We start from the raw sequence: 17775 nt of genomic DNA, 5'->3' as shown, positions 1-17775 counted from the left end.
TACTAGGCGGAGCACTTCCCAGTTTTCCGTTCCTCCTTTATTACCCTACCAAGCTTGCACATTGAAGCATGTTAAAACCGTGCTAGGAAATCAAACTTCTCACAAGTTGCTTCCGAGTAATGGGCAAAATTTTATACAGAACCTGAGGGATTCGATGACGTAGCATAGTCCACATGCGATTAGCTTTTGTACATGCCACTGAAATGCTCACCTGTGAACCGAAGAAACCAATATATATTCAAAGCACGTTTTTACTGCAAACTGCAGAGGAATACATCACCTGGGAGGCAGTGAGAGCAGTGGCAGGAAAGAGCTGCTGCTGCTGCTGCTGCACCATCAGGTCCCTAGCGCCAAACATGTCGGGTGACCGCTTCCTCGGGCCGCCTGCACCCGACCAATGCTCTGGCCGCAGGGGTGACCGTGATCGGTGAGGCGACTGGCGGGGTGACCGGCGTGGAGAGTGATGGTGGTGATGATGATGGTGATTAGGAGATGACCGGCGCGGCGACCTGCGTGGCGATCGCCACGGTGGCGAACGTCGCGGTGACCGGCGCAGTGACGACCGGCGAGGCGACCGGCGAGGCGATCGCCGTGGTGACCGTCGCAACGGCCGTGACAGCGGTGACTGTGAACGAGACCGCTTGCGTGCACTTGGTGGTACCTGTTCAGGAGGCGGGAGAACCAAGCGAGAGAGTCACTGTGCACCAGAATATTGAACATGAATGGACAGGAGGAAGTCAGCGAAAGCCCAAACATCATTTTGCAAAACACAGGTGCCAAATGCTCCGAGAAAAAACTATTGCTCTTTGGAAATGCCCCTGCCTCTTTCACGGACGTGTGCGGATGCAAAGGCGATGAGTAGGCAGCATCATCATCAGCCGGACTATACCCACTGCAGGGTGAAGGCCTCTCCTTGAATTTGCCCAGTTCTGCGCTAGCTGCATCCCCTGCGAACTTCTTAACTTCATCCCCCCACCTAAGTTTCTGCCTCCCCCTGCTACGCTTACCTTACCTTGGAATCGAACTGGTTACTCTTAGAGACCATCAGTTATCCTCTCTTCACACTACATGTCCTGCCCATGCCCATTTCTTCTTCTTGATTTCCACTAGAATGTCAGTGACTTATTTCTCTGACCCACTCTGCACGCTTCCTATCTCTTAATGTTACCCCTACCATTTTTCATTCCGTAGCCCTCTGCATTGTCCTCAACTTAAGTAGAACCCTTTTGGTTAGCCTCCATGTTTCAGCCATATAGGTAATTTCAGCCATACGTATAGGTAATAAACGACTGCTGTATACTTTCCTCTTGAGCGATATGGGTAAGCTGCTATTCATAATCTGCTAATACTTGCCAACGGATAATGCTGGAAAACGTATCAACAACCTTAGATATGCGGATGATACCACATATGATGGGAAAGGTTGAGGGTCGCCGGAGAAGGGGTAGGCAGCGAACGCGATGGTTAGATGGCATCCTCGAGGCACTGCAGATGAAGTTATGTGATGTTATGAACTCAAGAGACTTCTGATGCGCGTACAAGAAGAGAGTGAGAAGTTTGGGCTTAAACTGAACATTAAAAAGACAAAGATCATGGCGTCTTGCCCTATCAAGTCCTGGAGCATCAATGGACAAGAAGTGGAAGCTGTGACAGATTTTCTGTTCTTGGGCTCCAAGATTACCTCGGAAGGAGATTGCAGCCATGAAATTAGGAGACGCTTGCTTCTGGGAGAGAGAGCAATGGTTAGCCTTGACCGCCTAGTAAAGAGCAGAGACATTAGTCTGCCAACCAAGATCCGTATAACTCGTGCTATGGTCTTTCCAGTTGTGATGTATGGATGCGAGAGTTGGACTGTGAAAAAGGCTGACCGCCGAAGAATTGACGCGTTTGAATTGTGGTGCTGGCGAAGACTCTTGAGAGTTCCTTGGACTGCCAGAAGATCAAATCAGTCGATATTGTCGACCATAAACCCTGACTGCTCATTGGAGGGTCAAATTCTAAAGTTAAAGCTCAGCTACCTTGGTCATCTGATGAGAAGAGAGGAGTCGCTGGAGAAAGATTTGATGTTGGGAAAGGTTGAGGGTCGCCGGAGAAGGGGTAGGCAGCGAACGCGATGGTTAGATGGCATCCTCGAGGCACTGCAGATGAAGTTATGTGATGTTAAGAAGATAGTGAGAGACCGGAAAGCGTGGCGTGACATGGTCCATAGGGTCACGAAGAGTCGGACACGACTGAACGCCTGAACTGAACGAAATACTTGCCAAATGCACCACATCCCAATCTTATTCTCCTAGTTATTTCCCTTTCATGGTCTGGGTCTGCGGTCACCACCTGTCCTAAGTAGACACCTACCACTTCCAATGCTTCGCTACCTATCTTAAACTGCTGTTCCTTTCTCAGGCCGTTCAGCATTACCTTAGTATTCTGCATATTAATTTTTAGGCTTACTTTTCTGATTCTCCTGTCCAGATCATTAATCATTTGATGAAATTGGTCTCCTGAGCTACCATGTCACCAGCGAATCGCAGATTACTGAGATATTCTCCATCGAACCCGATGCCTAACTGCTCCTATGTCATGTCTTTGAATACACCCTCTAAGCAAGCTGCAAATAGCACTAGGGAGATCATGTCTCCTTGCCTAACACCTTTCTTAATTGGAATTTTATCACTTTCTGTATGCAGAGCTATCGTTGCTGTGCAGCCACTATACGTATATTCCAGTTCTTTCACATATCGCTCACCTACACCCTGGTCTCGAAATGCCTGCATGACTGCTGCAGTTTTGACCTATTCATATGCTTTCTCGTAGTCATCGAATGCTATTGAATGGGTCTGGTTATATTCCAAGCACTTTTCTACCACCTGGTTGATAGCGTGGATATGGTCGATGGTAGAGTATCCTTTCCGAAATCCTGCTTATCTTTTGCTTTGTCCTGATCCTATTAGCGATTACCTTTAAATACCTTGTACGTAATGGATAGTAAGCCGATTGGTACAATTTTTCAAGTCCTTAAAATAATGATTTAAAATAATGTTAGTGTTACAGTCAAACCTGGATATAATGAACTCGAAGGGGATCGTGAAATAGTTTAATATATTGATAATTCGATATACAGAAATCGGCTTGAGACGCCACTTGCGATCGTGAAAAATGATACTGTATTTATCGCGTATTCAACCCACTCGCATAATGAACCCACCCTTTACTTTCGCCCCCGAGAATTTGAAAAAAAAAAAACGAAAGCACTCGGTGGCGCGTCCCCTTGTTTTGATGTTTTGACCATCGCATCTACAGCTCATTTAATGGCAGCGCGCCAAGATGCTACGCAGAGATAACGCCACGACGTGTTTATCTTTTGACTATACTTTTGATGGATCCTGCGGTGGCAGGGAGCAAACTTGGCAGAGTGGCTGTGATGGCTTGATTGCACAAGCCTGGTTCGATTTATCATGCCGCGCTTGGGGCGGGCGTAGTCCACTATAGTTCCACAAGATCACTGGAAAGTGTGATAGCTGCAAATGCCGTTTGAACTGAACAATGCTAAAACGCGGTGTCCTGGTCACAGCTGACCGCATGATTTCGTTGAATCATGGATTTTTTTTTTTATGACTCGCAAAAAAAAAAAATCTGCCAGCGCAGCTGCCATAGCTCACGCTGCGTCGCACGTTCAGCACGACAGCACAGCAGGACTACTCTCGTAAAAAAAAAGAAAAAACTGCAGCTTAGCGTGCACAGCCGGCATAGCATACGCTACGCGTACGTTCAGCACGACGGTAAGTATGAACCTCTCGCAAAAAAGAAGTAAAGAACTGCCGCTTCTTAGCGTTCGCAGCCGCCATAGCTTACGCGCTTTCAGCACGACGACACGAGACGCACATCACACGTCAGCCGCCGCACGCAGAGTGTTCACAACACACACTGGAGAAAGCGTCTGCCAAGGGCTGAGCTGGCTCGTCCACGCATGCCTAGTATGTGCTGCTGAGAACGCAGACCGGGAAAGAGAGAGGAACGAGAGAGATAAAGCTCGGCTGAAGAGTGGGCACACCCTCAGGCTTCGCTCTATCGAGTTTTTCCCCTCTCCCTAACCCCATGGCTGCATTGGTTCCCTCTCGTTTCTTCACACACATGGCTTGCAAACGTCACGTGCTGACGCGCGGCAGCGATCACCACAGATGCACGCGCCTTTGGTGCAAGGATGCAGAGCTGCCGCCGAACTGTACTCTCTCATTCCTTCCACACGTGGCTTTTAAGCGTCATGCGGCAAAGGGCAGAGGGTGATGCGATTGTCTTTGGAGTAGGTGCACCGTATAATGCGTGGTGCGGAGTTCGATATATCGAACGACCGGTGAAATTGAGTTCGATATACAACGCAGCTTTTCCATACTTCTAATGGGATTTTTAAGGGGATATTCCATGAGTTCGATATAACCAAAATTCGATTTATTCGGGTTAGACTGTATTTAACATTCAGTAATTTCGATATCCTGAGGCATTGCGTGAACTGGGTGGTCAGTTTTTATAGCACGATATCCCCTCCGTCCTTCAACAAATCTTTAGTTATTTGATCCTCCCCAGCCGTTTTCCCCCTTTTCATAGTTTCTAAAGCTTTCTTACCCTCGTCCTCCATCACTGGCTGAACGTCTGACTGCTTTTCACTACTGCCTATCTCATTACTGTCCTGAATGCTTCGGCTCTTTGGCTGCTTTGACTGCCCTTTCCATGTTAGTAATAACAGCCCGCCTTGCCCCTCAGTGTATACATCTAATTTTTGCCTGTTTAATTTCCTTTTATCATTTTCAGGATACGACCATTCCTCAGAGCATGCTTTGGGGCATATCTACCACACCATGCAACAAATATATTTCTGATTCTTCTACCAGAATTCCAGGCACATGACGTTAAGTGTATCAATAAAGTAGTGAAGAGCTTTGTTTTATACAAAAAGTATGTCATCTCGGTTAACGAATCACTGTGTTAATTATTATAACCTTTATCGGGAATATTGTGCAAAAAAAAAATTTGGGATAAAAAAAGTTGGTCCTTATGTTATTGTTTTCAATTCCTGGACCAATAAAGAACCTCTCGGCAACATTTTATTCCCAGGAGTGCTCTAGAAAAGGAGGAATTCTGATTTCCTGAAAAGCTGGCGGCGTTTGCGTGCTCTTTTGGGCCCACAGAAATGGCCCGCAAGCCCACTTTGTGTGTATTCAGCCCAGCCTGCAGCATATACCCTTGCCAGGAGCATCATTCCTTCCTTTTTCCAACAACCACGCACGCCTCCATTAAGAGTGGAGTTGGAGGCACAAAAAATTGAAAAACAAGAACGAAAATCGACAAGCCCTCATTGACCAGAAAACCAAAACTTGAGATGCAATCAGTGCAGAAGCAGCACACGCAGTTTCAAGCGTCCTTTCGTGCTATGCGAGGGCTTGCTTTGTCAGACCCCTTCTGACACTGAATCCACTCACCCTGCTTTTGTTGGAAGGGCCGGCTACGGTTCGCATCATGCAACAGCTTAGGTAAACTAAGCCCCTTCACTTAAGTAATGCAGCACAGGCCTAGCCCCTCTGTATGCCTCGCTCACAAAAACTACAGCTGTTCTACACTGGACATGGGATGGCAGCGGTGACAATTGTCGCTCAAAACCATTTCTGCTTATTCGTCCAGGCCACAGTCATCGCCACGTGCCTTCCTGTCTTCGCCTTGGTACCGGTGCCTATCTGCGTTGAAGCATCTACACAACGGACGTGTGCCTGGCTCGGGATGGTCCCTAGTCCCGCGAACCTGGCCATTTGGCTCGGCCCCATCTACGGTACAGCGCGACGTGGGAATTCATTGGGACAGCCACCGCCAACCTTTCCATCGTGCTATAAATTCAAGCCCTGAATCTTTGCGCCCTTCAGTGGGCATGGGATGGCAGCGGTGACAATGGTCAGTGAAACTCCACCCCTTTTGTCTAAGCGTGCTGACATTTTTTTGCTGCTATGCCCAGGTATTTGGTTTCTACTGCCGCCGAGTGTGTTCATGTTACAAAAATGCTTCTGCTAAGTGGAGACGTGGAACTTATTCCCGGCCCAAACAATGATTGCAGCAAGAACCACAGTGGGTACATTCAATTTTCCAGTCTCGAACTACTTGCTGACAGGTCTCGGCTTCCACTCTGACAGGAATCAGCGTGGTCACATGACCTTGCAAGCTCCTTCCAACGTTTGCTTTCAGCGGACAATCATGTCACCAGATTCAGTTCTTTCACAGTAACGCCGCATGCACGTTTATCTTTTGGTGTGTGTAGCACTAAAAATAGATAACAAAGGCGCCAGTCAATCGCTGACTTTTGCAAACGGAGCATGACATGCCTGAATGCGAAGCGTTTTACAGAACTCTGAGCAGGGTTGGTTTGCCGTTGCTATTAGTGCCAAGGACCCAGCTCACTGCATTCGAAAGCGTTTGAAAAGACATTTACAATAAGCGTTAGTACACAGCGGTTCACTTGCAACGCCTTCAAACCTGCACACTGAAGAGATTGCGAAACAGTTGTGAAGACAGTACGAACAAAAATCAGTGTTCGGGGTTCTGGATGCTTCCAGCTGTAGAGAACATAAGACATGAAAGCGAAGATGCAAAAGGGAATACTCAGAATGCGCTGGGAGTCTAATTCAATGTAGCCACCAGCTCAGGAGCTTTACTTGTGGGCGGGGCTTCTGGGCTGCCCAAGGAAAAACGAAAGCCGGACAGCTGTCAGCAAGTAGTCCCGGACAGTCCGGGACAATCGAATGTACCCAGTGAAGTGTTAATTGCTATTCAGAATCTAACCGTGCATCTTGACGAGCGACATGACAAACTGATAACATGTATCGACGAAATAAAAGGAAATCAGAAACAGTTGGATATACTCTAACTGAAAGACTTGCTAGGCTGGAAGAAAAGGTGCACTCATTTGAAAGTACATGCAATGAAACGCATTTGAAAAATTTGATTACAACTATATGTCGCTCTTCAATCATGGCTAGATGAACATGAAGAGCGGTCCCGCAGGGACAACCTAGTGTTTTACAGGATGTCCGATTGTGTATCTGAGACTTGGGCTGCCTCTGAAGAAGTTGGAGAAATAATTGATAAGTTGTTTGATTTGCATTCAGCCGATGACGCTATTTCTCGTCCATATAGATTACGTGCATTCGTCCAGGACAGGCACCGCCCTGTCGTAATTGGTTTTTTATTGTTTAAAACTAAAGACGCTATATTCTTGTCACAAAGGTGGAAACTGTAAGATACCGGCATTTAAATCAGCAAATACTTCTGCAGAGCCACAAGAGCCTGTAAAAAGCCGATTGATTTTGCCAAATCTTCCGGGAAGAAATATGTGTTAAAATAAAATAGAGTGGTTATAAACGGCAAGAGGTATGTGTACTGCCCTGTCACTGAGCGCGTTTCTGCAGCCAAGGAGCGAGTACTCTCCAGATCTTCTTCAAATACGGATGCCGCGCCTCCCTCTTCATACTGCGCTCTACGCTGCAAGAACTTTCCTTTTTGCTTTGAAGCATGATAAACAAACGAGAAACTTTTGAAGAACAGCGCGACTTGGACGCCTGTCCGTGTTTGTCTTCCTTCCGTTTTCGTACAAGTCGTACTGTTCTTCTTCAAAATACCAGCTTGCCCAAGCATCAGTTCTAGCGAGAAACTGTCAGCTTTTATAGACACGTGCTCGTCTGACGTTATCATCTTAACTGAAACGTGCCTCTCCACGAACATTGACAACTGCAAAATTTCAGACTGCCAAAAGGAGGACAACATCTATCGATGCGACCGGGACAGTCAGCCTGGTGGCGGCGTTTTGGTTGCACTCCGATACACTCCTTTCTGTACATGTTCACTTGGTTTCTAGACTTGAAATTGTTTGTGTCAGCATACATTTCTGTCACAAGGATTTCCTTTTATGTGGTTGCTATGTGAAGAAAGCTGACCGCCGAAGAATTGACGCGTTTGAACTGTGGTGCTGGCAGAGACTCTTGAGAGTTCCTTGGACGGCCAGAAGATCAAATCAGTCGATATTGTCGACCATAAACTCCGACTGCTCATTGGAGGGTCAAATTCTAAAGTTAAAGCTCAGCTACTTTGGTCATCTGATGAGAAGAGAGGAGTCGCTGGAGAAAGATTTGATGTTGGGAAAGGTTGAGGGTCACCGGAGAAAGGGTAGGCAGCGAACGCGATGGTTAGATGGCGTCCTCGAGGCGCTGTCGATGAAGTTATGTGATGTTAGGAAAATAGTGAGAGACCGAAAAGCGTGGCGTGATATGGTCCATAGGGTCACAAAGAGTCGGACACGACTAAGCGACTGAACTGAACTGAACTGATAGTTCCCCCAGTTCGCCCATCGGCTTCTCTATCGACTTTCATGATGCTTCGAATACCTTGAATCAGAAGTTTCCTCGGTCCCCCATTTTTGTCCCAGGCGACTTCAATTTTCCAAACATCAGCTGGTTCCTATCCTATCCTGCACCTACTGTTAATTCTTCAGAATATAATTCTTTCATTAGCGTACGTTCTGACTTTAATCTAAATCAGCTTGTTAAAAGTCCAACTCGCGTTACTCAGTCTAGTGCACTAGGTCTGAGTGATTACTCAGTCGTTTGTAATGTGTCTACCTCCTTACCTCATCAGCAAAACAGGTTGAAACTAATCAGAGATTATGCAAGAGCGGACTACTCATCAATTAATATCGAACTTCAGGTTTTCATAAATGAATTCCTTGAGATGTTCTCCGAGAGATCGCTTGATGACAACTGGCTCATTTTTAAATCCAAAATTGCTGAACTGACTGTGTGTCCCTGCGTAGGATACAAAACCATACAAGCTCGCCTTGGTTTACGTCGACACTGAAACGGCTGTTGAACAAAAAGAAGCACATTTTTAGGCCAGGCTTACAAAGAGTCAGGAAAGATGGGCCACTTATCACTGTGAGGCAGATGAATACGCAAATGCATTATCTGTCACCAAACACGCTTTTTTCAATAAAACACTTCTATCTTTTCCCGCAGGTTTTGGAACATTATTAATAGGAATGAAAAAAAACCCATACACCTCACATCTGATGATGATCTGCGAAGTCATTGTGAACGATCAGTAGCAGAAAATAAGTCATTAGTAAAGCAGAGCAGTTGAGTTTCACATGAATAGTTTTTTTTTGAAGCCGTGCTAATAGTTACTAAAAAATGAATTGAACTCGAGGAAGGTTACAATGTGGCAGTAAATGAGGTGCTGAAAAATTTGCATGGTACACTGGTTAATGACATGGGCCTGTAATTTTGTGGACAATGAGGGTTACCTGATTTGTGCAAGGGAACCACCTTCCAGTTATCAGGGAGAACACATGATTCCAAAGACTGCGAAAAAAAAATTTGTATCATACTCTTCAGTGATACAAATTTTTTTTTCGCAGTCTTTGGAATCATGTGTTCTCCCTGATAACTGGAAGGTGGTTCCCTTGCACAAATCAGGTAACCCTCATTGTCCACAAAATTACAGGCCCATGTCATTAACCAGTGTACCATGCAAATTTTTCAGCACCTCATTTACTGCCACATTGTAACCTTCCTCGAGTTCAATTCATTTTTTAGTAACTATTAGCACGGCTTCAAAAAAAAACTATTCATGTGAAACTCAACTGCTCTGCTTTACTAATGACTTATTTTCTGCTACTGATCGTTCACAATGACTTCGCTAAAGCTTTCGACACCCTGTGCCACAGATTGCTAATGCTCAAGCTAAGTGTACTGAACTTCGACCCAAACGTTCTTAAGTGGGTAGAATGCTTTCTTTCTAACCGCTAACGATTGCAATTCACCCGCATGCCCTGTAACTTCTGGCGTACCACAGCTGTTTTTAATATACATTATTGACTTACCTGACAACATATCTTATTCAATAAGACTGTGTGCTGACGATTATGTGATTTATCGTGAAATCCTTAATCCTGCTGATCATCTTGACCTTCAATCAGATCTAGATATTTCTTCTTGGTGTGACACTTGGTTAATGAAACTAAACCATACTAAATGCAAGACAATACTAACTATATTCCCTGCGATTACAAGCTTAATGGTGCCCATCTAACCAAAGTTGCATCCTATAAATATCTCGGTGTGCACATTTCTGATGACCTTTCATGGAAAACTCACATCGACTATGTAACAAAAAAAGGCCAGTCGCACACTAGGTTACTTACGCCGGAATTTTTCTTTTTTTCCTACTAATATAAAGTTGATGCTTTATAAAACCCTTGTCCGACCGAAACTCGAGTATGCGCCATCAAGCTGGGATCCGCACAACAATACACTCATTAATAATGTTGAAGCCATCCAAAATTGTTAAGCACGTTTCATACTATCAAACTATCAGCGTACTGCCAGTGTCTCCATAATGAAGTCAAACCTTAATATACGTGATCTGTCTCTTCACAGAAAAATATCATGCCTCTGCTTATTTCATAAGATTTTTAATTTTAATTCCCCTCTTAGATCCTAGGACTCTGTTTCAGCCACCATCATATTGCCGCATAGAAGAGGACGCAAAAGATGACGACTGGAAACAAAAGCGCGAGCCTGGAAGCAGAAAGAGGAATCTTGAGCGCAAGACTCGTTCCAGTCGATTATTAAAACCTTCTTATCTTAGGCCCTCCTTGGCGTTCTATCGAGACGTGACACTGGTGGAGGTGCTGGGTATGTATGCATAAGACTCCTTCCGGCAGTCCACAGTGGATCCCAGACATCGACACGCCGGTGCATCGCGCTAGCCGCCGCCTTTTAGGCCTATCCCCGGAGTTCAGCCATCTGCCAAATGACTCTTCAAACGCCCAAGTTCATCATGACTCCCAAGCCATGGCATATCCCAACCCTACGCCGGTGACTCTTCAGAACACCAAGGTGCCAGAGTGCTTTTGCGGGAAAGCGTTTGAAGATGTGGAGGACTGGCTTGACCAGTTTGAGCGAGTGGCCAAGATAAATCAATGGAGCGCAGACCAGAAGCTTTCCAATGTTTATTTCGCCCTTCAGGACAATGCGAGAACGTGGTTTGAAAACCACGAGGCCAGCTTATCCACATGGAATGACTTCCGCCGCCAGCTGGTAGACACATTTGCGAGAAGTGATCGACGAGACAATGCGCTAAGCCTGCTTGAAGTGCGCGTCCAGAAGCCAAATGAGAGTGTGGCTATGTTTGCGGAAGACATGGCACGCCTTTTTCGCCATGCCGACCCTGATATGAGTGAGCCACGAAAGCTACGGCATCTCATGCACGGTGTTAAGAACAGGTGTTTGCCGGCTTGGTACGCAACCAACCCAAAAACGTGAGTTCATTAAGGACGCTACGGCTATAGAGCGCGCCCTCCAAGACCGGTGCTGCCAGTACAACCGACCTGTCAACTGTGCCGCGACGACTACGGCGGCGCTGACTGCAATAGATAAGACCACTCTTCGAGACATCTTTAGAGAAACTGTCCTTGAGGAGTTGCAGCGAATTACGGCTGCGAAGGCTCAGTCATCAGGGGACCTCATGGAATTGAACGGCGGCGCAACACGGAAACGGACACAGACAAGAAGGGGACACCACATGCGGACAAGGGGACACCAACCTCATGGAAGCTGTGAGGAATGAAATTTGGTGCGCCCTATCACCGTCTGCACCACGCAATGAGTCTCGTCCAGTCGACAACGCGAAGGCCCTTTCTGAACCATACCACGCTCCCCAACTGGTCAGGTACAAGGCAGACATTTCTGCACCTTACCACGAGCCGCATCCCGAGAGCTATGCCGCGGTCCTTCGTCGTCCACCTCCAGACCACGCCCCACCAAGCTCACTGAGCTCACTGAGTCGTCAGGAGGCGTGGTTCTTTCAGGGACCTCTGTGGGCACCTTCCAGGCGCTCTCAACTGCGCCGAACTGACAGGTGGAGCAGTTATGACAGCCGACCACTCTGTTTCTACAGCGGACAACCTGGCCATGTATATCGGTACTGCCGCTATCGCGAAAAGGGGCAGGCATTTCCGCCTGCTCTGCTCGCCGCCGCTTCGACGCTGACTCTGTCCAAATCGAGGACTACCCTCCGGTCAGCAGGGAAACCGAATCCCCAGGCTTCCGCCACCGTTCCTCCACATCGCCACAACATTATTCGCCGATGCGTTGCAGCACTGCTGATATTAGCGGACGGCGGTCCCCTAGCCCTGGCAGGGGAAACTAACAGCCGCAACCTCGTGAGGGGAGGTTGCAACCAGTCGAAAAGCGTTAAAACCCTCACCACCACCGCAATTGCCGACAACCCGTGCTTCTGACGCCGCCGTTAACATTGACATTGCCGCAATACCGCCGAAAATGCCGCACCAGATGATCAGCCATGACGACGAAGCTGACAGCGCCGACCTTGCCGCACTTCCACCGCAAATGCCGAAAGAAACGAGCAACCCAGATAACTTTGTTAGCGCTGACCTCGCTGTTTCCATTGATGGGCTGGATGTACATGCTCTGGTGGATACCGGGGCGGATTTTTCAATTATTAGCCAGAAACTGGCCGACACACTGCGCAAAGTAAAAACTGAATGGACTGGGCCAGTAATAAGAAGTGCTGGGGGCCATCTACTGGCATCGACAGGGAAATGCACTGCCCGGATAGGAATAGGAGACGCAGTGTTTGTTGGCAGCTTCGTTATTCTCCCTGACTGCTGCAAAGGCCTCATCTTGGGCATGGACTTTCTGCGTCTTCATGGGGCTGTAATCAGCATTCGCGACATCGTCGTTGCCTTCACCAATAACCAGGAAGACCTTGGTTATGCGCAAGTACCACTATTGCCCTTACGCGTCGCCAATGAGACGGCGACATTACCTCCGCGATCATGCTCTCTTGTTGAAGTGAAATGCGACGTGGCGCATACAGGCGATGGTGTCGCCGAACGGCAGTTACCCTGGTACTCAGCCGAGGTGTTTCTGTAGCTCAAGGGCTGGTCAACTTGACCAATGGGCATACCGAAGTGCTGCTGACAAACTTCAGCGACGAGCGTCAGCAAATTCCGAAAGGCACAACTGTGGCCTTTTTCGACAGCCTCCCAAATGTGCAGCACTGCTGCTTGCTGCAACAGAAAGGATCAGTATGCAAGACACCCGTAACCATCGTCGATGTGAGCCCAAATTTGTCTTCTTCAGAACGGGACCGCCTTTTGGATCTCATAGATCAATTTCGAGACTGTTTTGCTTCAGAATCGCGGATCGGCCAAACACCTTTGACAAAACATCGGATTATCACGGATGACTCGATTCGCCCGATTCGACAAAATCCTTACCGTGTGGCTCCGAAAGAACGTGAAGCCATTCAGCGCCAGGTGGCCGAAATGCTTAGGTTATCCAGACATCACAGAGTCCCTGGGCTTCCCCCGTGGTACTTGTTAAAAAGAAGGACGGCAGCTTACCATTTTGCATAGATTATTGCAAGCTCTACCAAGTGACCAGAAAGACGTGTACCCTCTCCCTCGCATCGACGATTCCCTTGATCGCCTATGAAACGCACGTTACTTCTCATCGATGGACTTGAAAAGTGGATATTGGCAAATCGAAGTGGATGAGAGGGATCGGGAGAAGACAGCATTCATCACTCCCGACGGATTGTATGAGTTTAAGGTCCTTCCGTTCGGTTTATGCTTGGCGCCAGCAACATTTCAGAGGCTGATGGACACTGTGCTTTCGGGACTTAAGTGGCAAACATGCCTGGTGTATCTTGACGACGTGATCGTGTTTTCGGCCACATTTGAAGAGCATCTACTCCGTTTGCTAGCTGTGTTTCAGGCGATAAGATCTGCGGGCCTCATGCTAAAACCCGAAAAGTGCGACTTCGGTTACGAGAAGCTGCAGTTCTTAGGTCACGTCGTTAGCCAAGAAGGTGTCCGGCCTGATCCTGAAAAGCTTTCCTCAGTCGCCAAGTTCCCAACACCTACGGACAAAAAGACATTGCGGCACTTCCCAGGTCTTTGCGCCTATTACCGTCGGTTTATTGCTGGCTTCTCACGAATTGCCTGGCCATTAACTTCACTGACACGTGACAACGCTGTCTTTCGTTGGGGTGAAGAAGAGCAACAAGCTTTCAATGAGCTGCAGAGGCGTCTACAGACACCACCTGTCCTGGCGCACTTTGATGACGACGCCCTACACTGCTTCATACAGATGCCAGCAACGTGGGCTTAGGTGCCGTGTTGGTGCAGTGCCAGGATGGTGTGGAAAAAGTAATTGCTTACGCCAGCAGGACCTTATCTAAAGCAGAAGCGAACTACTCAGCAACCGAAAAAGAATGCCTTGCAGTGGTATGGGCGGTTATGAAGTTCCTCCCTTATTTGTATGCTCGCCCCTTTCAAGTAGTCGGTTATGAAGTTCCTCCCTTATTTGTATGCTCGCCCCTTTCAAGTAGTCAGCGACCATCACTCTCTCTGTTGGCTGACGAACTTAAAGGACCCGCGCAAAACATTGGGACAAGAGCAGCGCTTGTCTCTTGTCCCAATGTTTTGCGCTGTTCCATCAAGAATGAATAACCAACATGCTCAAGCTGCTGTCCTGGTTAAAGGACCCTTCAGGGAGACTCGCGCGTTGGAGTCTTCGATTACAAGAATTCGACATGGCAGTTATACACAAATCTGGAAAGAAGCACACGGATGCAGATTGCCTTTCGCAAGCGCCGGTCGAACCTTCCACTATTACTGATGAAGACACTGCATTTTTAGGTGTCATAGATGACGCAACGCTTTCCCAACAGCAGCGAGAGGACCAGGAATTGCTCCCTCTTATTGATTTCTTGGAGAAGCGAACTACGGTTGTGCCCAAGATTTTCGCCCGGGTAATCTCTTCATTCTTTATTCGCAATAGCGTACTTTATAAGAAGAACTTCCGTCCTGGGCGAAACAGTCATCTACTCGTCGTCCCATCGGCTCTCCGCACTGAAGTTTTGCAAGCGTGCCACGACGAGCCAACCGCCGGTCACCTAGGCTACACCAGCACGTTGGCTAGAGTACAGCACGGATACTACTGGCCAAAACTGCCGGCAACAGTGAAACACTATGTACGTATGTGCATAGACTGCCAGCATCGTAAATCACCCCCTGTAAAACCAGCCGGCCTACTCCACCCTCTTCAAGTGCCGACACCTTTTAAGCAAATTGGCATGGACCTCCTGGGACTATTTCTGACGTCTACAGCCGGGAATAAATGGATAATTGTTGCCACCGATTATCTGACCCTCTACGCAGAGACCAAGGCTTTGCCAAAAGGTACCGCTGCCGAAGCAGCTAGATTCTTCGTTGAGAACATTGTCCTGAGGCATGGCGCTCCGGCACTTATTATAACTGACCGAGGAACTGAATTTACGGCCGAACTTTTGGAGACCATTCTTCGCCTCAGTGGTACCAGTCACCGTAAAACTATAGCCTATCGCCCTCAAACCAATGGGTTGACAGAACGCCTCAATAAGACCCTCGCAGACATGCTTTGCATGTATGTCAACGTGAACCATAAGAATTGGGACGAAATACTTCCCTACATCACGTTCGCCTACAATACGGCACGCCAAGACACCACTCGCATGCCACCATTCAGCCTCCTTCACGGCCGACCAGTAACAACTATGCTGGATGCAATGTTGCTCCCGAATGCCGACACCGATGATCTCGATCAGGACTCTGAGGAATTCGCTCAGCGTGCAGAGGAAGCTCGCCAACTAGCGCGTGTGCGGATCAAAAACCAGCAGGAACATGATGCACGACACTACAATCATAAACACCGACATGTAATGTACGAACCTGGCGACAAAGTGTGGGTCTGGACGCCTATTCACCGCCGTGGACTTTCCAAAAAACTATTGCGGCGATACTTCAGACTATGTTGTTCAGCGACGTTTAACCAACGTCACTTATGAGGTGGTGCCAAACGAGGTGTCGACGTCAAAGCGACGCCAGCACCAAGCTGACGTCATCCACGTCGTACGTATGAAGCCGTATCACTCGGGCTGACCTTTTGTTCTCATCGGGACGATGCATCCTGAGGAGGGGGGCAAATGCCGCATAGAAGAGGACGCAAAAGATGACGACTGGGAACAAAAGCGTGAGCCTAGAAGAAGAAAGAGGAAGCTTGAGCACAAGACTCGTTCCAGTCGATTATTAAAACCTTCTTATCTCAAGCCCTCCTTGGCGTTCTATCGAGACGTGACAATATATTTCATCCCGCACCAACCACAAATTCAAGGTTGTCATACCCAACTGCCGGATGAATCTACATATTAATTCTTTCATGCCAAAGACTTGTTCTGACTGGAACCACCTTCCCGCCTCCCTCGCTGCCATTATTGACACCAGACTCTTCAAAACAACTATTACAAATGCCGTTTAATGTACCATTGTTAATGTTGTATAATGAATTCAATCCCCTATTCTTGTTTTTGTTCTTAATGTGTTTATTAACCCACTCCTCTCTGTAATGCCTTGGCCTTGAGAGCAAATAAATAAAAAATAAAATAAAGTCAAGGAACTGAAAAGGGTCTTAGACATTGCTTGTGGCACACATATTGCCAAAGTCACAGAAAAGAACAGCAAACTGTGTTTGGTGCGGGCGTCAGCAAGAGCGCTCCAGAGCTCGGAGACCAGAAAAAAAAAAAAGGTGGGAACATGAAGCCACTGCTGCTTAGCAGCGCAGAGATGAAGAAGCATTGAGCACTGGAGCTTGAGAAATAAAGTGGGGCAGTTTTCAAGAGTCCCTTTTTCTCAACTTTTCGTTCTTCAGTAAACTGTTAGCTTAGGAAAACTATCCTTCCACCATTACTCATTAATATTAGTACTGTAGTGGGTTTCCTGGAGGGAAATGGAGGCAACACAACTGCGTGCTCAGTCCATCTGTTCTTTCTCATTAAAACGCTTACTGTGAGATTGCTGTTTGATTTTGTTCATATATAAAAGGCAGAAATATCCCATTTATAATTTATAATACAAATTTGCATAGCACAGAGCCAAACATTCTACAGAGTTGAGTGTACAAGCGCGACTGAAATTTAAGGCACCTCACGCTGCAATTCTCTCCTGAAATCTGATTTGCGTCACATACGGCCGCATGATCGCACTAAACATTCTACAGAGTTGAGTGTACAAGCGCGACTGAAATTTAAGGCACCTCACGCTGCAATTCTCTCCTGAAATCTGATTTGCGTCACATACGGCCGCATGATCGCACTTTTGTAGCACAGCCAGAGAAGTGGCTTTCGCTTAAACTGTCTGTTACAGGAAAGTCGGAAGATGTCACTGAAGGCCTCGAGCACATGCAAGAAGTGACACACAGCGAGTGTCATGACCCCGAATAAAAGTCTCCACAAATACTGCCAAGGATAGACCAAGGCATTGGTGGCACAAATTTTCTTCCGAAGCGGGCGATACTGGCTGTGCACTCACATTGTGCAGTGTTCTCTCCCACATACCCAAATAAAGGGCACTTAAATAGTTTCGCCAAGCCCTGCTCCAGACAGCGCAAGGCACGCTCTTATCGTCTGTCCTCACAGAGCACGTTTTAACTGTCTTTTGTAGTGAAAGCTACACTGGCCACGAGCTTGCAATTTTGCTGTGCGATGCTCCAAGGAGGCACAGAAAGACCTTGAGCCGTTGCCTAGGAATCAGCATAGCTGGCAGACGCCATGCGCTTGCCACGGAGCCGCCGCCGTCGTTTGGTATGATGTCACACTGTGCCTGCCTTCGCCAGCTGTGTCTGG

The 17775-nt window shown here is 47.4% G+C and overlaps 1 protein-coding gene across 2 annotated transcripts in view; it reads right to left on the bottom strand.

Annotated features, from left to right (window-relative positions):
- LOC146210157 (uncharacterized) overlaps positions 1 to 17775 on the bottom strand; it is a 158078-nt gene that overhangs the window by 48867 nt on the left and 91436 nt on the right. The window contains exon 10 of one of the 2 annotated variants that reach the window (XM_084608202.1): positions 281 to 661. The exons of the other annotated variant lie outside the window; for it this stretch is intronic. Within the exon in view, the coding sequence (XP_084464328.1) occupies positions 281 to 661 (381 nt within the window). The remainder of the gene's footprint in view (positions 1 to 280; positions 662 to 17775) is intronic. 2 annotated transcript variants of the gene reach the window in all.

This window comes from Amblyomma maculatum, chromosome 1, assembly GCF_055883805.1.
Source record: "Amblyomma maculatum isolate TAMU_Amacu chromosome 1, ASM5588380v1, whole genome shotgun sequence".
Taxonomy (NCBI): domain Eukaryota; kingdom Metazoa; phylum Arthropoda; class Arachnida; order Ixodida; family Ixodidae; genus Amblyomma; species Amblyomma maculatum.
Note: the sequence above shows the minus strand (reverse complement) of the source record. Positions and strands in the feature narration are given on the sequence as shown.